This window comes from Silurus aristotelis (genome assembly GCF_946808225.1).
Source record: "Silurus aristotelis genome assembly, chromosome: 27".
Taxonomy (NCBI): Eukaryota; Metazoa; Chordata; class Actinopteri; order Siluriformes; family Siluridae; genus Silurus; species Silurus aristotelis.
In genome coordinates, this window is record NC_139600.1 from 9778708 (window position 1) to 9804467 (window position 25760).

At 36.8% G+C, this 25760-nt stretch overlaps 2 protein-coding genes across 13 annotated transcripts in view; one reads left to right on the forward strand and one right to left on the reverse strand.

The window, feature by feature from the left end:
* Positions 1-1596: 1596 nt before the first annotated feature.
* The window catches only part of nrxn2b (neurexin 2b), a 664725-nt gene continuing 640561 nt past the window's right edge, over positions 1597-25760 (reverse strand). For 9 of the 12 annotated variants that reach the window (XM_083532485.1, XM_083532487.1, XM_083532486.1 and 6 more), the window contains 2 exons: positions 17859-17934; positions 1597-4218 (listed from right to left, as the gene is read on the reverse strand). In XM_083532485.1, coding sequence (XP_083388611.1) covers positions 3353-4218; positions 17859-17934 — 942 coding nt within the window. In that variant the 3' untranslated portion in view covers positions 1597-3352. The remainder of the gene's footprint in view (positions 4219-17858; positions 17935-25760) is intronic. The other 3 variants (XM_083532478.1, XM_083532477.1, XM_083532479.1) reach the window with 1 other exon arrangement.
* On the forward strand, positions 19514-20339 carry LOC310721207 (gamma-crystallin M2-like). Its single transcript, XM_083532620.1, has 3 exons — positions 19514-19595; positions 19673-19918; positions 20009-20339. Exons 1-3 carry the CDS (start codon positions 19587-19589, stop codon positions 20282-20284), a joined length of 531 nt encoding a protein of 176 aa, XP_083388746.1. The 5' UTR covers positions 19514-19586; the 3' UTR covers positions 20285-20339.

Consider the following 25760-nt stretch of genomic DNA (forward strand, 5'->3'; position numbering starts at 1 on the left):
CTTCAACTTTTACTAGACTCTATTAAAACATGAGAATCTGTACTTCCATTCGAATGAAGGATGTGTGTACTTTTGCCATCTCTATGATGGAGAAAGGAAGTGGGTTTTATAAAAGCTTCTAACTTCAAAACATTCTTCCATTAAGATTTAAGTTTCTCACAGTTTTTACTTTTGTTCTTTGTGTACTCACTTTGTGTCTCAACTACTTTAATTTTTTTTTAAATTTTAGATTTAAAGTTAACAAAGATTTTTAATTGGCCCTTTTGGTAGTTGATTATAATGTGTGCTTTGTACCTCAGAATTCTGTATTTAATCAACATCTTTGACTTTTTTGCATCAAAATTATTTAAAAAATATAATGGATTTCAATTGTTGACAAATCAGAATCTCTTAAATCTGACATCTCAAAGTGATTTATTACACTTATGTGAGATTTGTAAATTAAAACTCAAAATACTGAATGTGAAATTTGATTTTCTCTCAGCACAACAACCGCAGGGAAAAATGTATAGAAATGTTCGAGTGGTCGGTACAATCTGGATTCTGAAATTTGATTCCGTCATAATAATGTGAAACGCTCTTGGGGCTTAGAGCCATAAATGTTTTTTTATAAATAAATAAATAAATAGAGTAAAGAATGACACAATGTTTGTTTGTGATCTCAACTCAGCTACAGAAAGTGATTCAAACATGCTTTTTGTAAGCTGCACTTTTTTTTTGTTCAATCCTACACATCCCTCAGGAAAACACTTAGATTTAATAAGTTTGTTGTGATGTGGGAATGTTTTCATTTGAAGACAAATAGCAATTAATAATAATAATAATAATAATAATAATAATAATAATAATAAAATGGTAAAATAATATAATATATATATATATATATATATATATATATATATATATATATATATATATATATATATATATATATATATATATATATATATATATATATATATATAATAAAATGGTCAGAATAATTTTGAGAATATGCAGTTTGCCAAATTGGTCCATTGGTTTAATAAAGACATGACCGCGAAGAGTAAGAAGTATATAACCAATTTTATTCCCTTCTGTTAATATACACATATTTAGAGTCATCTCACTGGAACACTTTACAAGAACATTTAGAAAGAACAGGGGGCACACGGGGTGGGGCGGGTTGGGTGGATTTTCTTTTGATGGAGGAAAAAAAAAAAGAAGAAGAAAAAAATAGCAAAAACATGAAAGACCTGAGGCATACACACACACACACACACACACACACACACACACACACACACACACACACACACACACACACACACACACACACAGATGCTTTGAAGAAAAACTAAAGTTTGTTGGATCATGAAGGTCTGCCATGTTGGTTGATGGAATAAAATACTCTAAGTGAGAGTGTGATGAAGAGGAATTTAAGGTAACGTTGTAATGTTGTAAACCAGATTCTGTTCAACAAATCAAATTTACTTCCCATGTTCACCAATCATCATTTTTTTTCTCTCCAAACAGGGGTTATAAAGTAGGGAAAACACATCTTTTTTAAGTCTTAGCAGTGGGATGAGTTTCAAATATTTAGACATTTCACAAACATTTTTTTTTTTTTTTGAATATTTTTTTAATTGTTCTTGTAGTAGAGTTGAGAATATTGGAATACTAAAGTTCAAGTTGTACATCCTCAAAGAATGAAGCTTTCACTTTCCTCAGAGTGTTTATTTTTTTCCCCAAAGTTCACACTGATACAGTCTTTTCCGTCTTCCCTTGCTACTTGCTGCAGCAGCAAAATTTAGAACACGGTCACTTGCGATGAACTTTCACATTCCCCACTGCCAAAACACCGGGGACTTGCGGCATATTTCCCTATAAATGTCTTTTCCCTTTTTAGTTTATGACAAAATGTAAAAGAAAGATGGAAAAAAAAATCAAGCACTCTGGTCCATAGCTTCTGCACTTTCTTTATGTCCATAGTTTTTCATAATGTTTTGTTTTTTCTCTTTTTCATGGACACGTTGCATTGTGGCTTGTTCCAGAAATGCACAAGGTAAAGAAGGAAATTGACTCACACTGACGACCTGTTATCACCTCAAAGCAGGGGACAATTTTTATCTAACAACTCCCTTTCCGTGAAGTTGTCCTTGAGTTGCTCAGTCGTCTATACACACACATATATATATAATATTTCTAGGGAACAAAGTCATTTTTCTGCTGTGAGATGTTTCTTTTTCTGCTTTTTCATATATGATTTCATAACCTTTAAAAGGGCTCGACGTTAAACCCTAAAAACAAGTGGAGGAGATCTGCTGGAATGAAGGACAACCAGGGGTTTGGCCTCAGAGCGTTTCGGTGGCTTCGCAGCAGCCGTGGATGTCGAGTTCTCAAATTTCCATGGTTAGACTTGTTGCGAGTTTTTTTTTTTTTTTTTGATATATGTATTTTTTTTAACTCCACAGAAACTCAACAGGTTATTGTCTCTTTTTCATTAAGGAATACTACATGCTTGAAACACAGCAGAAATTATGTTGCATCAGCTCCTGAGCACCGAAGACAAGGAGAAGAATTTGAAGAGCACAAGCCAAACAGGGAATTAAGCAAAAGAGAGAGAGAGAGAGAGAGAGAGAGAGAGAGAGAGAGAGAGAGAGAGAGAGAGAGAGAGAGAGAGAGAGATTGAATGAGAGTGAATGAGAGAGAAATATGACATGAATACTGGGAGCAGAAAGGGAGGCAGGTTTGACACTGAGATGGTTTGGCAGTAATTTTTGGACTGGCACGACTATTTGGTCTTCACTGTCTTTTAAATATCCCCAACTTTCCAACACTCGCTCGGTTTTTGAACATTGCTCATAAAAATACTTCAGGTAAAGCTAGCCTTACTGACCATCTTCATTAAGAAGGAATCTTCTGGGCTTGGCACATATTGGTGTTGCAACAACAAGTTAGGTGATCCTGAAGATCCTGAAGACCCACGACTACCATGGTATTTACAACGAGCAAGCAAGTGTGTGGAATAGTTACAACGGAACAAGTCCACTGTGCATTTATCCAACAGTACAAAAGTTATGAGGAATATTTACTGAAAAGTCAAAGGGAAGAAAGCAATCTCAATCTCTCAATCTTTATCTCTCTGTCTTGGTTGTTTCATAGACCTTGTTTGAGAATGGTGACAACAGTTGGGAGGGGTTTACAAGAAATACCGTCTTTCTACCGTCCCTGTTCCCTCAGTATTCCACCTCTCTCTCTCTCTCTCTCTCTCTCTCTCTCTCTCTCTCTCTCTCTCTCTCGCTCTCTCTCTCTCTCTCTCTCTAGCTTTCACTTTTTCTCTGTTCTGTTACGTTCCCTGTCAGGCCTGAGCTCAGACATAATATTCCTTGTCTTTGTTCTTCTTGCTCTTGGTGCTTGTTTTGGTTGTACCAGACTGCTTCTCCTTCACCAGTGTCCCATTGCTCTGTGTGGCTGAATTGCTGATGTAGTTGCGGCTCTGGTCCACTTGATAAGATCCTTCATCTCTGTTACGATATTTGTACATGGCGTACAGGAGGATGAGGATGCACAAAGCAGCTGCTGCAACAATCCCCACCACCATCCCCGTGGTGCTGCTGGACTCCCGAAACACTTCCACTGCTCCAGGAGGGCCTCGGTCAGGAGATGAAGGCTCTGCAGTAGGAAAATTAGGAGGGTTGGTTATACTCGGTATGTTTCTGTGCCGCCCGCCATGCTCGGGATCCCCAGAGGGCTGGACGGGTGGCAGGAGCACTTGATCTCTGGTGTTCATTTTGCCTGCTGGAATATTAGGGCCACTGTTGATGTTAGGTTTGAGTCGGGGTGAGGTTGTGGGGGTGGATGGAAGCAGGGGCCGCTGGGAGTTGGGTGGATGCCGAGAAAAATGGCGATCACCACGCGGGTTTTCGGCTACTGCTGGAGGAGGAGGAAGCACGGTTCGGTCTGTGACTAGGGGGGAGTTTTTGTAATAGTCCTCGTCATCTGACTCGGTCATCTCACCCGAGCCGTAAGCCGAGACCTCCATGGCCTCCTCACAGTCCTCTTGGTCCATTGGACATGGCATGTGGCCATTGGAAGGGGATGTGGACTCTTTTGTGGTCTCGAGCAGTGTGAGGAAGGGATGGTAGGTAGGGGGTGGAGGGATTACTGGGTACCTTGTTGCAACTGATGGGGGATCTAGAGAATCCACGGTTATTATGGGCAACACTAATTCACCTCCTAGGATAAGAAAGAGACAGGGCAAGGGAGAAAAAGCATTAGTAAATATCTGCGCAATCTGTATACTAGATTAAACCAAATCCAAACAAATAGTGAAAGAAAAACAATAGCAGAACAGTTAAAAAAAAACATTATTAGAACACTATGACTTTGAATGAGGTTAGTTTAAGTTTAGTTAGTGATTGGTTATCTATTTAAAATGTTAATCAGAATGATCTCAACTCTCTCTTCCCTGAACCTGGCTTAAATGTAAAAGTGCATATATACAGATAAGTTGCTCTTGTACAATCTGACTCATCTAAATGATGCTATCTTTGCTATCTTTAGCTTTACCATCTACAAGCTACAAAAGCCAGAGTGTTAGTGACGTTATTGTTTCACTAAAATATGTAGAAAAAACAACAAAACACAGTTCTAAATACAAGCGCCTTACTATCCTATGACTGCTCTCTCTCTCTCTCTCTCTCTCTCTCTCTCTCTCTCTCTCTCTCTCTCTCTCTCTCTCTCTCTCTCTTTCTTTCTTTTTCTCTCTCTTTCACAGATTGGATAGGTTAAATAAGATAGCAAACCACATAGTACAGGTCACTTACATCAACAAATTGGCCGCATGATTTTTGCATGAAAAAAAAAATTACAAAAAGAAAGCTGTGTAAGATTGTTCTTGGATAGTGATAAACAATGTTCACCCCAATTTTCAAAGCGTCTTTAAATCTCGTTAATCTGCCATTAGGTGTTTTTTTTGTTTGTTTTTTTCTGTGCGATTATAAAGTATAATCCCTCCTCCCGAAAGACATTATGATGACTGGAGAGGGTTTCCTCTAATTATTACAATTTATATGCAAATCTTTCAAAGTAAGGCTAGGATATTTGGAATAATTTGTAATTCATAGTCCCACACTAAAAAATAACAACAATTTCATGAAATATATCATTAACATTCAATCCCCAATGCAGTTTCATCTTGTCAACAATTCTTGTTCCAATACACTTATTTTATGGACCAGACATTTAATGTGTTCATTAAATTCTAAGAATAATGCAAATATTTTCAATGGCAGTTTTGCTTTTAGTTTTTTGCTTTTTCTGAAATTTGATAAGGTGTATTAATACCAATGGAAATGACACCCATGTGCAGGGAAATGTTTTACCCCACCATGCCCTTGACATCAAAATGTTTCCCCCCAAAATACAGTCCTTTGTTATACATGATTATATCTATAATGCTTTAATATTTTGCAAACCCACAAAGGAGAACAAAAACATAGCAATTAACAAAGGCAGGTTGTAAATACTTGAAAAAACATTATTTCATACATTTCTCAATTTTGGATTAAACCCTCCCTCATCTGTAACACACACACACACACACACACACACACACACACACACACACACACACACACACACACCCATCCCAAAACCAATAATGTAGACTAGATACGCTAATGTTTTAATAGTTGTGAAGTTGTGTGTAAGTTGTACTGTTGCATCATTGTGCCTTAAGGCTGAAGGCACTATTTGCTTAATTCCCAGAAATCACAGCCAATATAAGACAGTATTATGTGAATGAGATACAGAACATTTATCCACTGCTTAGGCAGATGAATTAATACAAAAAAAAAAAAAAATTATAATCCAGTACTTAAGGGATTAGTTTTTCACAGATAGTCTCCAATTATATGGTTGAAGCATTCAATAATTCAGAAAATTGGCCTTTTGAGATAAGGAATAAGAATCCATTTTATCAGAGACTATTGGAGGTTAGCAAATTATTTTACTGTTTAGACAATTCTATTAAATACATTGTGTATGGATTTTATGTTTAAAAAAAGCCATTCGAGTGATACCAAGGACAATAGCTTTCATTTATATAAATGTAAAAAAATCTTTGTTAAAAAAAAAAAAACTGTCTAACAAAAAACCAAGGGGTCTATGAGGTGGTAGTGTTGCTATGTTGTAATAAGACATGGCCACCAATAAATTTTTTTCACGACCACTGATGCAGTGCAAGTGAAGAAATAACACAGCCTCTAATTAATTATATGCTGTAAAATAAAAAAATTAAAAATATATATCTCACTATTTTTTGAAAGAGATCTAGGTTGTGGCCACAATGATGGCTTTGACACACCCTAAGAATGGCCTTCCTGCCATGTGAGTGGTGCAGCACCTAAACACTGGTTTAAATGATAACTCAGATTGATTTCTCAAAGAAGCACGCATGAGTACTGAGCAAGACTTCAAACAGACAGAGATACAATGTGAAACAGTAAAAGGACCTTCAGCCTTAGGACGCAATATAAACAGATTTCCCTGAATGTGTAGTTGAGCTCTGAAGAAAAAACAGCTGGTAGTCAGTAATGTCCCATTAAACCCTTGTTAGTTTTAAATCATAAAATATTGCCAGATACCAGGGTAATGCAGAAACACTCAGAACAACCAAGATACTGGTTATGTGTATTATATAAGACTGCTTTGATGCATTCTCAATCACTGGTCAGAACCAGAAGTTGGATATATTCCTATAACAATAAAAGTAGTTTGTGCTATTTGCATCAACATTATATATATATATATATATATATATATATATATAAACACAATGTGGTGTGTTATCATTGCCATATGTTCCTTTTATGTGAGATGTTTATTTCACATTTTTAGATTAAGTCTCCTATTGTCGCACTTTGCAACTCATACCAAGAAAGTCTATGGAAACAGAGGAATTTGGGCTTTCCACTTTCTTGTTAACACAACAAGCTGTCATTTCTGGCATATTACAAGCTTTGTAAGTGAGTAAAAAAAATGTAACCTGCATTGATATTACAACAATATTAATAAAAGTAATGACGAACACACAGTGTAATGAAATAATTAACATTGGAGTATCAGCAGTAATTTACTCCATGTTGAGTGGTTATTATTTTTTTATAACAGCATTATGCTATATTCCATGAACACATCGCTATCAAAAAAGGAGTGTGAAATTATTTGGACAGTATCTGACGCTGTACTGATTACATATAGGATATAAAGGGAATGAAGAGCGGGGTCATGGCTAGACTCTGAAGAACATTGCACCCATATTAATAATAATAAAAAAGAAAAAAAAGAATGCAACACATCCACCCCAGCTCCCTTTGTGAGCTTTGGAAAGTAATATTAGCTTCATATGTGCCAGAAAGGATAGATAGTTCTCTAGTCTGGTACAAAAATATGAAAGGAATGGACCTATAAACCAACTTTAGAAAGCCTCAAATGTGCATAACATAGATAAATATTGGATATTTTGAACATTTTGACACAAGTATATGATAATTAATAAATAATAGCAAATTCCAGATTGACCAATGGCTGTATTAGCTAATTTTAAATTACATTCATTATAACAAAAAAATATATATATACTATGTGGCCAAAAGATTGTAGACACCTGACTATCAAATTCCCACATGGACCAAATGTGGTCATTTTCTAATCTCCACAAAGTTGAAGGCACACAAATATATCTAATATCTTACATGCTGCGAAATTTCAATTTTCCTTCACGGGAACTAAGATCCGATTCCAGCAAACTGGTTCTGTTATTATTTATACATATTGTGTTAATGGTTAAACTCTGCAGTGAAAGTTTGCCATAAAAGCAACTGTGATATGTAAATTGTAAAATAATTTACATTAATATTTTGTCTTGTTCTATAGCACTTGTACTACTACTACTAATAAACGTTAAATTTTTTAACAAATTCAATAAAAAAAATATTTATAGATTCATGTTTCACGGTTTGCGTTTGGTTAAGGAAGATGGTTATTAGAATGTGGTTCTAATGGTTATTAGAATGGTTGAGGATCAACAAAAATGGACTGGAAATGGAAAAAACACTGAATAATTTATGGTGTTCAGCTAGCCTAATTAAAATCTGATAATGGAATAAAGGTTGCAATCGAATGTATAAAAAATGTAAAAAGTACACCGATGGTACAGCGTATGCTCATTACATTTCATAAAGCTTTGAGCTTTCAAGTGAAATGACATTTCATCTAAGAACTCACTATCTACTAAGAAGGTATACATGTTTTTTAATATTCAAACAAGACTGAGAGTTCTACTGAGCACACACAGTAGACAGTATGACAGTACTATTAACTAAAAACTTTTTTAAATGAACAAAAAAAGCCAGTGAAGCACAAAAGAAAAAACCTCGAAAACCTACTCTTAAAGCAGTTGCATATTAATCTTAGTAATTATATTCCCAATAATATTGCTTTCATTCAAATTTGGCATCCACAATGTAATTTGTACTTCTAAGACTAGTTTAATTTGGGATGTGGTTTTAAACATTACTGGAGTAAAGATAAATAATACCTTCATGATTTTAAATTTTGCTTTGTTTTTCTGTGATTTGAAGTCTTGACTAAAGAATAGGTTTTAATACACTACCATTTTTATACAGATACTACACAATTTTAATGAGGAAAGATTTGGAAGGGAAAAAACAACTGATCCAACTTGATCCAATATAAAAAAATTGATAAAAAAAATACACACAAAAAACATCCTCCATATTATGTAAAGAAATATATAAAATACTGTATTATAAAGCACAAGTACACATGATGCCACACATTTAGAGAATAAATGTTACTACAGGTCTAAGGCTTAACCTGGGACCTACTGACAGACACTAATAATGTTATTCAAAGGCAAAATTCTTCTGCATCAAACACTAATGACTGATAAAATAGAAATTCTCTCTTGCTCTGTCCTCAAGGTGTAAAAACGAGGGATTTCCAGGCCAAAAAAAAAGACCGCCTTTCTATTCTTTCATGTATCAATAACCTGCAATGGCCTATTTTTCTTTCCTCTCTTTTGTTTATATTAGTTTCTTTCATAAATCTGTCTGTGCTGTTGATCTTTTTTCTCTTATCGTTTGTATCTGCCGCTATGTGCTACTTGAATTTAGGATCAACAGGTTCAACAATAGTTACTGCTGAAACAGAGCAGCTATTACACAGGTAAACAAAGATAATTAACTACGTAAGAGAGAGAATGTGCGCGGCTGAGTTTGCTTTTATATTGAATTTTATTATTGGTTATGATATAAAGACATCAGCAATTTTGTTTCAGTCAGGAGGTACTAAGAACTGAGTTTGTTATATATGATGCATGTCCATATGATGCAACATATTGTCTAGTTTCATAAAATGTTTCTTTCACATGGAAACGTTTATGACATGCAGCCATAAAAGGTTTTGTTAAAATCTATTTTTGCATTTTAACACAAGCCTATAATATCTGACTACTTTATGCTCAGTTGGAAGGATTCTTTTAATTAATATCTTTTTATTACATCATTTAATCATTTAAAAAAGCTCACTGATTTTAGAAATTTAATCAGATAATAGTTTCTTGGTAATTCTTTGGCTGTTTTCCAGAATTTAGCTTAAACAACATCTGACAAGTTGTTACACCTCATCAGCTTAGCCATATATCACTGGTGACTGAAATCTACAGAATTTCCCCTATCATAAAATGCTTCGAACATTTACAAGAGATTTAAAAGCTACAAATTGTTGAAGTTTTGCAGCTATATTGAGCACACACACACACACACACACACACACACACACACACACACACACACACACACACACACACACACACACACACACAAATATATATCAAATACACAGTGGAACCTTGATACCTGCGACCTTAACACTAACGATCTCGATAGTTTGCAACTTTTTTTTTTTTTTTTTGGAACCCGACTGGGTAACTCAAGAAATATCTGATAGTTTGCGAGAAGCCGCGAGTGGCTCAAAGGTTCGGAGTAACATTTAAAAACACAGTTTGTACTAATAAATTACATGAAAATTGTTTAAAAACTATTATTATTCTAATATTTATTTGAAGTAGTAAATAAGTAATTCACTAATTTTGTTGAGTTTACAGTACAGATCATGTCCCTTGAAAAAGGAACCATCAAAAGGAGAGAGTGAAAACTTCGCTATTTTTTGTTACTCGTGAGGGGTCATAGACCCCCAGGAGTATTGAGGTTGCACTGTATATATATATATATATATATATATATATATATATATATATATATATATATATATATATATATATATAGTCTTGTATACAAATGCAAGCTACGAGAATTTCAACCCTGTTCACTTACAAATGTAAATAAAGGCACAAAAAAAATACTCTAAATCAAATGTACATTTAAATTAAGATTGAACTGCCATATTTCACATTCAATATAAGCGAGGTCTTCTTGTAATTTCACTTGACCGAAATAATTGGCCCAGCACTATTTCATTTAATCGTAAGTCATCCATAAGCATTTTTTTGTTTGAGTAATTACATCAGAGTGAAACTGCGATATCACTCATTCCTTCAATTTAACACTACACTTCTAAATGTTATTCTAGCAAAGTCTCCACAGCTCATTAGAGGAACGTCCTTTTACATGCATACCAAACAAAAAAAAATCTGTCAGATAAAAAAAAAAATAATAAAAAGCCCAAACAGATGATTCAGCAAGTGCTGTTTGTTCATTGAGTACCAATTAACATTTTGCCACAAGGTCTTCAGTGCACAATGTGCATTTAAAGAAAATGAGCATGGAGGTTTAGGGTTAGTTATAATGGTGCTGTGATGCTCTTAGGGAAAGCTCTCTAATCAAAAATGTTTTACTGTTCTACCCTAATCGATTCGTTTATGACTGTGAGAGTTTATAGCCTGCTGTTGCTTTATTTTACTGCTTTGCTTGAAATGGAAAAAAGTCCATATACTCCTCTTTTTATAGCATGTTATAGTGTTTTAGTTAATATTTTAAGCCGAGCGTTAAGCAGCTTCTAGATCTTGAATAAATAAAACATTAAACTAACAATGGATTCATACAACAGAATAATATTTGGTGTAAAGGCCCATTAAGCAGACGATTGCTCTTGCTGTTTGTGAGTGTATTTGATGATTTGATTGTCTTTCATTCACAGGTGATGTATCATCTTCTGCCTCCGTTCAGGCCACTTTAAAACATGTACTGGTAACACATTCGGTTTTATTGTTCAATCCGTCTTCATTAGAGGTAGGCAAAATATCAGACATTATTGTCTCACTACACGTATTGCCATCTCTTCCCTTTCCTGTCATATGCATAAACAAAGTTCTACATTAATGAACCGAATTTCCATATAGGTTGGAATCCATCATGATATTAGCTTGATAGTTCATGTGAATGTGCGTGCTTTGAAGTATTGCTGGGAGCCTGGGAGAAAAGTGTCAGTAGGCCAAAAAATAAGGACATCTGCTACTCAATAGAGTAAAACACAGAAGGGCCTGGTACTCTATCCATGCAATAAAATGTTATGATGTCAATAAAACATGCGTGCTCTATACATGCCTGCCAGGAAATCAAATCAGAGCTAAACAGAAGCGGAAAGATGATGGAACAGTTCACATCTGTAAATTTTACTGTCTACTGTCAACTACAGAATTATTGGCACCCGTTGATATAAAACCAACAAACAAAAAAAACATATTCCAAGCTCACACATAGTTATGGTATGAATAAAAAAAAAATAAGGTTTTCAAACATAAAAACAAAAGAAAACCTAGCGTAAATACCGAGGAGAGAACTTTTATATTCTTAGATGTGTACATGTCTAACAAATCTGGACTCGAGACCTATAAAATATGAGTTACTATTTTGTTGAAAGCTAACCCAGCCATTAGGGGGGCACAAGCCAGTGTACTCTTAGTGCCGGTCCCAAGCCCGGGTAAATGGGGAGGGTTGCGTTAGGAAGGGCATCCAGCGTAAAACATGTGCCAAATCAAATATGCGGATCACAAATGAGAATTTCATACCGGATCGGTCGAGGCCCGGGTTAACAACGACCGCCACAGGTATCGTTAGCCGACAGGGTACCGGTGGAAATTGGGCTACTGTTGGCCGAAGGAGGAGAAGGAGAGGAGGAAGGCGTCTACAGAGACGGCAGGAAAAGGAGCAGTGTAGGAGAGTAGAGGTTCGGGTTGGTACTTTAAATGTTGGTACTATGACGGGTAAAGGGAGAGAGATAGCTGATATGATGGAGAGGAGAAAGGTAGATGTGTTGTGTGTTCAGGAGACCAAGTGGAAAGGGAGTAAGGCCAGGAACATTGGAGGTGGGTTTAAACTGTTTTATCATGGTGTGGATGGGAAGAGAAATGGTGTAGGGGTGATTCTGAAGGAAGAGTACAGTAAGAGTGTAGTGGAGGTGAAGAGAGTTTCTGATAGGGTGATGATCGTGAAGGTGGAAGTTGAAGGGATGATGATAAATGTCATCAGTGCCTATGCTCCACAAGTTGGCTGTGAGATGGAGGAGAAGGAAAGATTCTGGAGTGAATTAGATGAAGTGGTAGATGGTGTACCTAGGAAAGAACGATTGGTGATTGGGGCAGACTTTAATGGGCATGTAGGTGAAGGGAACAGAGGTGATGAGGAGGTGATGGGTAGGTATGGTTTTAAGGAGAGGAATGTGGAAGGGCAGATGGTGGTAGATTTTGCTAAAAGGATGGAAATGGCAGTGGTGAACACGTATTTTAAGAAGAAGGAGGATCATAGGGTGACATATAAGAGTGGAGGAAGGTGCACACAGGTGGATTATCTTCTGTGTAGGAGATGCAACCTGAAGGAGATTGGAGACTGTAAGGTGTTGGCGGGGGACAGTGTAGCTAGACAGCATCGAATGGTGGTCTGTAGGATGGTTTTGGAGGCGAAGAAGAAGAGGAGGAAAGTAAGGTTTGAAAGAAGAATAAGATGGTGGAAACTGAAGGAGGAAGAGTGTAGTGTGAGGTTCAGGGAAGAGGTCAGACAGGGGCTTGGTGGTGGTAAAGAGGTGCCGGATGATTGGGCAACTACCGCAGGAGTGATGAGGGAGGCAGCTAGAAAAGTACTTGGTGTGACATCTGGAAATAGAAAGCAAGACAAGGAGACGTGGTGGTGGAATGAGGAAGTGCAGGAGAGCATTAGGGGAAAGAGATTGGCAAAACAGAAGTGGGATCGACAGAGTGATGAGAAAAGTAGGCAGGAGTACAAGGAGATGCGGCAGCAGGTTAAAAGGGATGTGGCGAAAGCCAAGGAAAAGGCATATGAGGAACTGTATAAGAGGTTGGACACTAAGGAAGGAGAAAAGGATTTATACCGATTGGCCAAGCAGAGGGACCGAGCTGGGAAGGATGTACTGCAAGTTAGAGCAATAAAGGATGGAGAGGGAAATGTGTTGACTAGTGAGGAGAGTGTGTTGAGAAGATGGAGGGAGTATTTTGAGCAGCTGATGAATGAGGAAAATCAGAGAGAGAGAAGGTTGGAGGATGTGGAGTTGGTGAAGCAGGATGTAGATAGGATTAGTAAGGAGGAAGTGAGAGCAGCGATTAAGAGGATGAAGAATGGAAAGTCGGTTGGACCAGATGACATACCGGTAGAAGCGTGGAGATGTTTAGGAGAGATGGCAGTGGAGTTTTTAACCAGATTGTTTAACAGGATTCTGGAAGGGGAGAGGATGCCTGAGGAATGGAGAAGGAGTGTGCTGGTACCGATCTTTAAGCATAAGGGAGATGTGCAAACCTGCAGTAACTACAGGGGAATTAAGTTGATCAGTCACACCATGAAGTTATGGGAAAGAGTAGTGGAAGCCAGGCTGAGAGAAGAGGTGACCATCTGTGAGCAACAGTATGGTTTCATGCCGAGGAAGAGCACCACAGATGCCTTATTTGCTTTGAGGATGTTGATGGAGAAGTATAGAGAAGGACAGAAGGAGCTGCATTGTGTATTTGTGGATTTAGAGAAAGCGTACGACAGGGTGCCGAGAGAGGAGTTGTGGTATTGTATGAGGAAGTCAGGTGTGTCAGAGAAGTATTTGAGGGGGGTGCAGGACATGTATGAGGACAGTGTGACGGCAGTAAAGTGTGCAGTAGGTACGACAGACTGGTTCAGGGTGAAGGTTGGACTACATCAAGGATCGGCCCTGAGCCCTTTCCTGTTTGCAGTGGTGATGGACAGGTTGACGGACGAGGTCAGACAGGAGTCTCCCTGGACTATGATGTTTGCAGATGATATTGTGATTTGTGGTGAGAGTAGAGAGCAGGTTGAGAAGAGCCTGGAGAGGTGGAGATATGCGCTGGAGAGAAGGGGAATGAAAGTCAGTAGGAGTAAGACAGAGTACATGTGTGTGAATGAGAGGGAGGGCAGTGGAGTGATGCGGTTGCAGGGTGAAGAGGTGAAGAAGGTGGAGGAGTTCAGGTACCTGGGGTCAACAGTGCAAAGTAATGGAGAGTGTGTTAGGGAAGTAAAGAAAAGAGTGCAGGCAGGGTGGAGTGGGTGGAGAAGAGTGACAGGAGTGATTTGTGATAGAAGAGTATCTGCAAGAATGAAAGGGAAAGTTTATAGGACTGTGGTGAGACCTGCGATGTTGTATGGATTAGAGACAGTGGCATTGAGTAAAAGACAGGAGGTGGAGCTGGAGGTAGCAGAGCTGAAGATGTTGAGGTTTTCGTTGGGAGTGACGAGGATGGACAAGATTAGAAATGAGTTTATTAGAGGGACAGCACATGTAGGATGTTGTGGTGACAAGGTGAGGGAGGCGAGATTGAGATGGTTTGGACATGTGCAGAGAAGGGACGTGAATTATATTGGTAGAAAAATGCTGAAGATGGAGCCACCAGGTAGGAGGAAAAGAGGAAGGCCAAGGAGGAGGTTCATGGATGTGGTGAGGGAAGACATGCAGGTAGTTGGTGTAAAAGAGGCAGATATAGAGGACAGGGTGGTATGGAGACGGATGATCCGCTGTGGCGACCCCTAATGGGAGCAGCCGAAAGAAAAAGAAGAAGAAGAAGATTTTGTTGAAAGCTCCACTATAGTTACCTTTTTCCTATTGAATTATGAGCCAACAATAAATCAATTATTTTGGACTATATGTAAATAGTGTGTATGTTTATGAGTGTGTCTGAAGGAATCCACTGTTTGTGTTTTACTGCATTGTGTTGCTGGCTCATTAGGAAGGAGAAAACCAGAAGCCAGGCTTCATTAGTTGATGTAATTAGGGATGTCTAACAAGGGCAGAGATTAATTAGCCCAATGAGATAAAACTCTGAGACGTGAAGGTCCATGAGACGTTTCACAAGACCCCAAGATCATCATCACAATGCAGCACAATGCATTTCCTCCTCTATCCTTCCACTGCAATAAAAAAACTAAACAAAAAAAACAAATCCCTGTTTCCTCAGGCACAACACAAGAAGACACACATGTCAATGATCAGCAGTGTTTAAAGCTGAAATTGCATGTTGCCCACCCTTTTCTCTGCACCCTTTTCTCTCTCTCTTTGGGGTTGAATAACTGAATTAATCATTATGTGAACAAACGTTCAATGCAATAAAATCCACAATAGTGATGTATATGACTAATGATATCTTAATACTTAATGATATATTAAACTTTTTGCTTGAATCTGAGATCAGTGTATGATACAATATATACACTTTACACTGCTATGTAAGTAGAATAGAGAAATATACAGTATGGTATAGAATGGCGTTTGAGATTTGCCCTAACTTTATGAAAAAAGACAGAATCTCTGGTCAAACCGCAGCACCACTGGTGAAGGTTGGTGATACTGGGGCTTGAACCCCCGACCTTCTGATCAGTAACCCAGTAACCATTGATTAGCATGGCGGATTCTCAATAGACTGTGATATTGCCCCTTAAAGCCACATGAAAAACAAATACCACTGAAACATATGGAAAACTTTACCATTATATCTTCCTAAACCTTCAACAAAAACAGATAAAAATATAAATATATATTTTAATTTTATTGTTTAACTAGTTTTAATTTCTATTACTAGTCATTTACTTTTACATTACTTGAAAAAATAATTGTACCATAATAATATAGTTGATATAGTATAAAATATAATTGTGTATCTTCTACTACAATTGCTTCCACTGAGATTCAGTGGCAACCCTTAGAATGTTTTGTATTGTTTTTACAAACAATTATACCTGCTGTTTTACGTCACCGTAAAATTATTCACAAAAATTATTCATTACCAAAAGCTGGATAACTGCATTATAAAGCAAATCTTAACAATAATGATTGATTTCAATCTAGCATTTGTCCATAATGCACATTATTATATGTTATAGTGTTATAATTCACAAATAAGTACCAAAATGAATCAGAACAATTTATGATGATTCATTCAGATAATTGGCTGAAAAGTGGCAAATGTTATGAAAAAAATGTCTAATTATAAGTTGGCCATCTTAATATTTTTACTAAATCAGATTATTTAAAATTTCTTTTCCAATTAACTTTGTCCAGTTATTATTTAATTTGGAGTAAAGAATTCTGACAGCAATTTGAACAAAACATGTTTAGCAGATGTTTGATATGAGGGATATTTTCTTCACAATCTGTAGACAAATTTGATCGCTAAGTTGTCAAAAAGGCAGTGACAACATTCCTGAGAAACAACCTTTTTTACATTGTGAATATGTCACATAAGGAAACATTGGCTGAAATTAACAAACAAGCTTCAACTTTATTTTCAAACTCGAAACTTAATATACAACTTAAAAAATGAACATAAGGTGATTGTCTCAGGAACAGCAAGATGTTTTGCCTTCGAATTTAATAAATCTAAAATTAGAAAGTCTTAAAAATATTGTAATTTATTCATTATTATTATTATTATTATTATTGACAACAATAATATTGCATTTTATGACAATTCTGTAATAGATGCCTCTGGCCTTGGTCCTGTTAAGTAATCTTATAATAAGATTATAATAAGTAACAAAAATAGCTATTGTTGTACTTGAAAATTAAATTAATGAAAATTATTATTAATACTTTTTTATCAGATTTTTCATGGAAAAGTGCTTGGAGGGGCCAAACCCCAGTTCTGTTGCAGTATAATGGTGTGTATGTGTGTGTGTGTGTGTGTGTGTGTGTGTGTGTGTGTGTGTGTGTGTGTGTGTGTGTGTAATACTCCTACTCCCAACTACCCAATATCATAGTAGCTACTATGATTCCTTATAAAACTCTAACAAGTCTTCACTAAGTAACAGATTAATGCTCAGGAAAGCCCATCGTTGTTAATAAAAATACCAAATATAACAAATGAATCAGTAAACTAAAAAGACGTATCACAGAGATTTGCATCTGAAGATCTCACAAATAGAATAAGGATTAATTACTTAATGGATGTCCTCATGTTGACAAAAGGAATATCTTTACACATGTTTTATGTACACATGACTACTGCTGTTTAGGTTTTTATATTTATTTTTTGTTTAGCCTAATGAATTAGATGTACCTAAAGAACGATACATGTGCGAAGGGCTGAGATCTTATAGTGTAATAGACTTTATCTTGGCTGTTCTCAGTTGGTCGACATTCATTTTTAGATTATAATAAATACTCTGGCCCATGAGGTCAGGAAACAATTACATGCATAACCTGTATAACATAATGGCAACACTACTGACCAATCACAGCTGTATTTATAAAACCACAGACTTTAATTAATGTGTGTGTCCCATTAATCTCCATGAATACACCCCAATTCAGAAAAATATACTCACCGCCAGGCTCACACTCCTCTAAATCCTCATCATCGCTCGGACATTCTGCTGATGCTACTAGCAAATCATCTGTGTTCTGAAAGAGAAAAAGCAGAGAAAGTGGTGGGCCGTCAGTGTGAGCAAGGTCTTCTCTGCACTTTGAACACTGCAGGCCCCCAATTGAGTCGAATTTATGTAGCTTGAAGCTGTTGCTTTAACCAATCAGACTGCAATTTGCTTTCTCCAAGGCCCCCTAGAAGGCATCTAACATGTCCTTTGATTGGATGGTCAGAGCGTGTACTAATCAGCACTCAAACCGCATCTGCTGCAAACTGCACAAGCTCAAACATATTTGTGTGGATTTAATAGCTGGTTTTTTTTCATTCCACAATGTCTGACTGAGGAGTAAAAATGGATTTGGTTGACAACATTTTCAAGACAGTAGTTAAGCTTTTTCGTAAACCATTTATACTTTAGTTTTTTACTTTTGTGCAAAAACACACATTCTGCCTTTATTTCAAATCCCCAGGAAAACCAGATTGCACTGAAAAAATTCACAAATATACATGGAAAACCTGGGGTCATATAATGAGGTAAATATTGATGCTTCTGCTACAGATGATGTATGTGGGTGGTGCAGCTGTGGCTGCAGTGAGTGGAGACTTTGTGTTTGTGGGTTTCTTGCTTTAGTAATGTCATTCATTCTTGCTACATGAGATGCCTGTCTGTGTTATACAGTGTTTCTCTATAATATTGATGGTTTCTACAGCGGTGGCATGAAAAGGATGGTATTGAGAGGTGGATTGACTAAGGTAGATAGACTAAGGCCTAGTCTAGATAAATAGACAGACAGACAGACAGACAGACAGACAGACAGACAGACAGACAGACAGACAGACAGACAGACAGACAGACAGATAGATAGATAGATAGATAGATAGATAGATAGATAGATAGATAGATAGACAATTTTTAATACAGCATTGTATATAGACAACTTTCTCTTCAATTGTTTTATCTAATATTCAAGAAACAAAAAGTCACTCATTTAAGAATATAAAAACAGCACTGCTTTTTTTTTTTTTTAGGAAAATGCATTGAGATGACAACAGTACCTTAAATGTTAAACATTTACATTTTAATTGACACACACATTTGCTTAGGCCCATGAAAATATTTTATGTGCAGCCAAATGTGCAATGTACCATGCAGTATTCTACAAAATGCTCATTTGCCCTTAGCAAATTTCAGCTATTTCATTTTTTGCTATTTCAATTTGTCAATTCGGGACTAGGGGGTGAGAAAGTGTCCTTAGACAATCAAACCTTCAGCTGATACATATGCTGTAGTTGCCATATATATTCTTGTTAATTAAAAAATTTAATGTTCCTATTTTGCAAACAAATAATTCTGCTAGATAGGTACAATTCAGCAGAACATACCATTACTGATTAAAACAAAGATTGACATAATGTAGGTGCTGCCAATGCCATTTAAATAGTTAAACAATGCTTTTCATTTGAAACTACTGACTTGCCAATGGAAACTTCCGGAGACTGTATCACATAGAAAATGCACTGAAAGCTTTTTAGCCCTCTATGGGCCTCTGTGCTAGGTTGCTTGGTCATGAGTTTTTACAATAGGAGGCACAAGTTCTTTAGTCTTGGTCTAATATAAATGCAAGGGTTAAACCAGCCAGGATGTCAGTTCACCAGTTAGAAACAGCTTGAACAAACCAAAACAGCCATCATGGGAAAGGTAATCATCAAGACAAGCCTTAGCAATTATATTGTTGTGATTCATTAATATTGGATTTGCCCTTTTTGCTTAAACAGGTGATCTTCTATGAGGACAAGAACTTCATGGGGCGCTCCTATGAGTGCACCAGTGATTGTTCTGATATTCACTCTTACATGAGCCGCTGCCACTCCTGCAGGGTGGAGAGCGGCTGCTGGATGGTCTACGACCGCACCAACTACATGGGAAACCAGTATTTCATGAAAAGGGGCGAGTACGCTGACTACATGAACATGTGGGGCTGGGGCAACAACTGCATCAGGTCCTGCCGCATGATCCCCATGGTATGTTATTAGTTCTCCACTTCATTTCAGTCTAAATTTAGGATTTATGGTGTATTTCCTGGTGTACTGACTCTTACATTTCCAAAACAGCACAGAGGATCCTACAGAATGAGGATCTATGAGAAGGACAACTTCATGGGACAGATGAATGAGGTGATGGATGACTGTGATTCCTTCATGGATCGCTACCACTGGTCCAGCGGCTGCATGTCCTGCAATGTGATGGACGGTCACTGGCTCATGTATGAGCAGCCCCACTACAGAGGCAGGATGTGGTACTTCAGGCCTGGAGAGTACAGAAGCTTCAGGGACTACGGTGGCATGAGGTTCATGAGCATGAGGCGTATCATGGACTCCTGGTATTAAATCAGTTCTATTGAGTATGCAGTCCTATTTTCATTAAAACCTGAAGGTTTTAAAAGTGGTTGCTCTTCTTTCATTTCTTTCTTTACTTCTTTTATTTAAAACTATCTGAAATTATCATAATTAACTAGTTCCCCTTATTTCTTGGGCAATTACTCTTTTAGAGGGCTAACACTTTTATGAATGGGCATTTCACTATTTCCTTAGTGAACACCTTTTGAACTTGTTACTAATTTCATTTGGGCTTTTAAAATTTCCTTTTAAGCAATGTTGTTTCCTCCAAATCCACAGATTTGACAAATAATGGAAATTAATTATTTTTTGCCAGTAATGCTTTGTTCAATTTACTTATAATTAACAAAATAGGTTCATATATTCTGAGGCAGACTTCAGACAGAAATTCTTCGTAGTGTGTAAAAAAAAACAAGGTTTTATCCATGATTAAAGGTCTAGACTTGCAAAAATAGCAATGATTCTGAGCTACAGTAGCTTTCGCATCTTCATTTTCATAAGATAATTCATGCTAGCATTTTGATATATAAAAGGAAATGTATTTTTATGCATAAATTCACCACCATTTAGGTGCTAATAATAAAGTGCAGACATTGCAGATTCATTTGAAAGATCAAAATGACAGCTACAGATTTTGAGCTTCTAAGAAAAACATCTCAAACTAAACTCTTTCGAACTAAAAAGTAGATACCTTGTTTCAGCCACTTCCTGTTTGTTTGAATTAACCTTATGGGTTATATTTTTATAATATATTAGATATATAATAGGAATGTCAATTGTTTAAAATACTTAATCATGATTATTTGCAACTTAATGGCACATTTTTATCTGTTCTAAATGTACCTTAAATTAGTAATTTGTAAGTTTTTACAACTATAACCAACATGAAATCATCAGGACACCAAACCGAACTTTTGCTATGTTTCCACACGGATGGTTTTAATTGCCGGATGTGTGCATCATGGAGGATTTTGGTGCTGATTTGAGACTTGGCACATCAGTAAAACAAATGTTTAGTGAAGAAAAAATATTTTTATTTTTATAGTTTATTTTTTTTTATATCTGAGTAAAGGTTTTAATTTAGTCTCTTTTATATTTAATTATTTATATTTGTAATTAAACATGGTCACACAAATATGCGCTGCGTTATTTGCGTGTTAATAAAATTAGTGCCGTTAAAATGAATTAATGAACTAAAATGACATCGCAAATTTTTTTTATTATTCCTATTTTTTCTATTTTTATACTATTATATTCTTTTCAGAATTGTATTATTTTGGCATGTAGTAAATTTTAAAACAAAGAGAAAGTGGAGGCCACAACCTGTACAACTTGGGTTGTGAACGAATTTACAATTATGGTCCAAATTTTTATCAGTGATTTTGCATGGTGCAAAAAGCACAATACAGATAATGGTTTATGAAACTGGATATGGACAAGTGTTTAGACACAAAACTCAATATTCTCATTATATATCTTATTCTCATTATATATCAATATTCTCATTATTCTCAATTATTTTGAACATCCCATTCATTTTTTAATCCCCATTTGCTGTTAAAATAATCTCTTCTAGTAAGATGTTTTACAAGATTTTGGAATGTGGATGTGGAGATTTGTGCTTATTCATTCACAAGGTTATCTATCCACAAGGGAATACTAGAATCATTAATAAAGGTACTGCTGTAGGATGAGAAGGCCTGGGGTATTCAATACGGTTAAGGTATTGCTTTACAGCAAGCCACTGAAGACCTTCCACTCTAATTCATGTAAACCTATAAGCATGGTGCTCACATTGTGCTCAGGGGAATTTTATGCTGGAGCTAGATCTCTTAACTCAAATGAAGAGAGAATATGATGCTTCCACATCCTAAATCTATTCCACAATTAAGACTAAGCCTCCAACTTTGTAGTTACAGTTTTGAAAAGAAACATATGGCTGTAAAAGTCTTTTATTTCATGTCTATATATACATATTTAAGGGCTGTCAAGTGACAAAAAAAATCATGATTAATCACAGCTTATTTGCACATTTTATTCTCTTCTAAATGTACCTTAAATGAATACTTTTCAAGATTTAAATACTTTAATCAACATAAACAAATATAGATAATTTTTGTTTTTTATCAGTGAAATCATTCTAAACATAGAGCATGAAGACCAAATATTCTTCTAATCGTTTTGAAGTAATTATGGCATTTTAAATTACGTTAATCATCGGGAAACCAAACAGAACTTTTGCTGTGCATCATGTCGAATTTTTGGTCTGAGGAATAGGGATATATTTCTCTGATCCATTACCATGGTAGATAGCTGTAATGCACTACTTAAAAATTTAAACTGCCAATAAAACGAAAAAGAAGAAGAAGAAAAAGAAGAAGAAGAAGAAGAAGAACCATAAAAAAAAACAACAATATATTTATTATCATTTTTTTTATTTTTTATATCTAAGCAAAGAAACGATGTTGTGGATGTCTTTTATATATATATATATATATATATATATATATATATATATATATATATATATATATATATATATATATATATATATATATATACAGTGAGGAAAATAAGTATTTGAACACCCTGCTATTTTGCAAGTCTCCCACTTAGAAATCATGGAGGGGTCTGAAATTGTCATCGTAGGTGCATGTCCACTGTGAGAGACATAATCTAAAAAAAAAACCCCCAGAAATCACAATGTATGATTTTTTTAACTATTTATTTGTATGATACAGCTGCAAATAAGTATTTGAACACCTGAGAAAGTCAATGTTAATATTTGGTACAGTAGCCTTTGTTTGCAATTACAGAGGTCAAACGTTTCCTGTAGTTTTTCACCAGGTTTGTACACACTGCAGGAGGGATTTTGGCCCACTCCTCCACACAGATCTTCTCTGGATCAGTCAGGTTTCGGGCCTGTCGCTGAGAAACACGGAGTTTGAGCTCCCTCCAAAGATTCTCTATTGGGTTTAGGTCTGGAGACTGGCTAGGCCACGCCAGAACCTTGATATGCTTCTTACAGAGACACTCCTTGGTTATCCTGGCTGTGTGCTTCGGGTCATTGTCATGTTGGAAGACCCAGCCTCGACCTATCTTCAATGCTCTAAATGAGGGAAGGAGGTTGTTCCCCAAAATCTCGCAATACAAGGCCCCGGTCATCCTCTCCTTAATACAGTGCAGTCACCCTGTCCCATGTGCAGGAAAACACCCCCAAAGCATGATGCTACCACCCCCATGCTTCACAGTAGGGATGGTGTTCTTTGGATGGTACTCATCATTCTTCTTCCTCCAAACACGTTTATTGGAATTATGACCCAAAAGTTCTATTTTGGTCTCATCTGACCACATGACTTTCTCCCATGACTCCTCTGGATCATCCAAATAGTCATTGGCAAACTTAAGATGTGCCTGGACATGTGCTGGTTTAAGCAGAGGAACCTTCCGTGCCAAGCATGATTTCAAACCATGACGTCTTAGTGTATTACCAACAGTAACCTTGGAAACGGTGGTCCCAGCTCTTTTCAGGTCATTGACCAACTTCTCCTGTGTAGTTCTGGGCTGATTTCTTACCTTCCTTAGGATCATTGAGACCCCACAAGGTGAGATCTTGCATGGAGCCCCAGTCCGAGGGAGACTGACAGTCATGTTTAGCTTCTTCCATTTTCTAATGATTGCTCCAACAGTGGACCTTTTTTCACCAAGCTGCTTGGCAATTTCCCCGTAGCCCTTTCCAGCCTTGTGGAGGTGTACAATTTTGTCTCTAGTGTCTTTGGACAGCTCTTTGGTCTTGGCCATGTTAGTAGTTGGATTCTTACTGATTGTATGGGGTGGACAGGTGTCTTTATGCAGCTAACGACCTCAAACAGGTGCATCTAATTTAGGATAATAAATGTAGTGGAGGTGGACATTTTAAAGGCAGACTAACAGGTCTTTGAGGGTCAGAATTCTAGCTGATAGACAGGTGTTCAAATACTTATTTGCAGCTGTATCATACAAATAAATAGTTTAAAAATCATATATTGTGATTTCTGGATTTTTTTTTAGATTATGTCTCTCACAGTGGATATGCACCTACGATGAAAATTTCAGACCCCTCCATGATTTCTAAGTGGGAGATCTTGCAAAATAGCAGCGTGTTCAAATACTTATTTTCCTCACTGTATATATATATATATATATCAATGTGCAGCTTGTATAGCAGTTCAGATTCACTGTCCATCTGAAAAGAACTCAACATACAGCCATTATTGTCAAAATAACTGGAAACAAAAGTGAGTACACCCTAAGTCATAACAGCTGTATGTTGCGTAACCATGCAAAGCCATATGTCCCATTCATCATCTTCATGTTTTTGTCTGCTTGACAGGACCATACAAATTTTTGTTTCTTGTATTAGAGCAGTTAATATTTGGTGCTTTGAGTACAATTCTCTCATATTGACCACTGGATATTCAACATGGCACCTCATGGTAAAGAACTCTGAGGATTTGAGAATTAGAATTGTTGCTCTCTACAAAGATGCCGAGGCTATAAGAAGATCAGTAACACCCTGAAACCGAGTTACAGTACAGTGACCAGGTTCATACAGAGGTTTTCCAAGACGGTTTCCACTCTGAACAGAACTCTCAAGAGTCCATCAAAGAAGTTGAGTGCTCGTGCTGTGCATCAGGTGCAGAAGCTGCTTCAAAAAACAGCAGCTTGAGTGCTGCAGCATTACTTTAGAGGTTGCAGAAGCGGAAGGTCTGCTTGTCAGTGCTCAGACCGCACGCCACACACTGCAACAAGTCGGTTTGCATGATGTCATCCCAGAAGGAAGAATCTTCTGTAGCTGGTTTACAAGAAAGCCTGCAAACAGTTTACTAAAGACAACCTGCCTAATAGCATAAATTACTGAAACCATGTCCAGTGGTCTAATGGGAACAAGATAAACTTGTCTAGCATGTGTGGTGGACAAGGACACCCTGGTGAGGACTACCATTAAAATTGTGTCTTGCTTACAGTCAAGCATCTTAGTGGTATCATCATAGTCTGGGGCTAAAAACGACCCAAAACACACTGCCAAGATGACAACTGCCTCGGTGAAGGTGATGGAGTGGCCAAGTAAGTCTCCAGTCCTAAACTCTATTAAGCACATGTGGGGCATCCAGAAGGCAAAGCAGCACCATGTGTCTCACATCCAGCAGCTATGTGATGTCATTATGGAGGAGTGAAAGAGGATCCCAGCAACAACCTGTGCAGCGCTGGTAAATTCCATGCTTCAGAGGATTAAGCCAGCACTAGATTTTCAGAGGACAGTAAATCTATACTGCTATACAAACTGCACATTGACTACTCCAAAGTATATCCAAGGTTCATTTAGATAGATAGATAGATAGATAGATAGATAGATAGATAGATAGACAGACAGACAGACAGACAGACAGACAGACAGACAGACAGACAGACAGACAGACAAACAGAC

What these genes read in the sequence shown, in the direction of transcription:
- LOC310721207 (XM_083532620.1), top strand. An exon ending in CCTGCCGCATGATCCCCATG is followed by an intron (nt 19,919 to 20,008) that starts GTATGTTATTAG and finishes TTTCCAAAACAG; the next exon opens with CACAGAGGATCCTACAGAAT.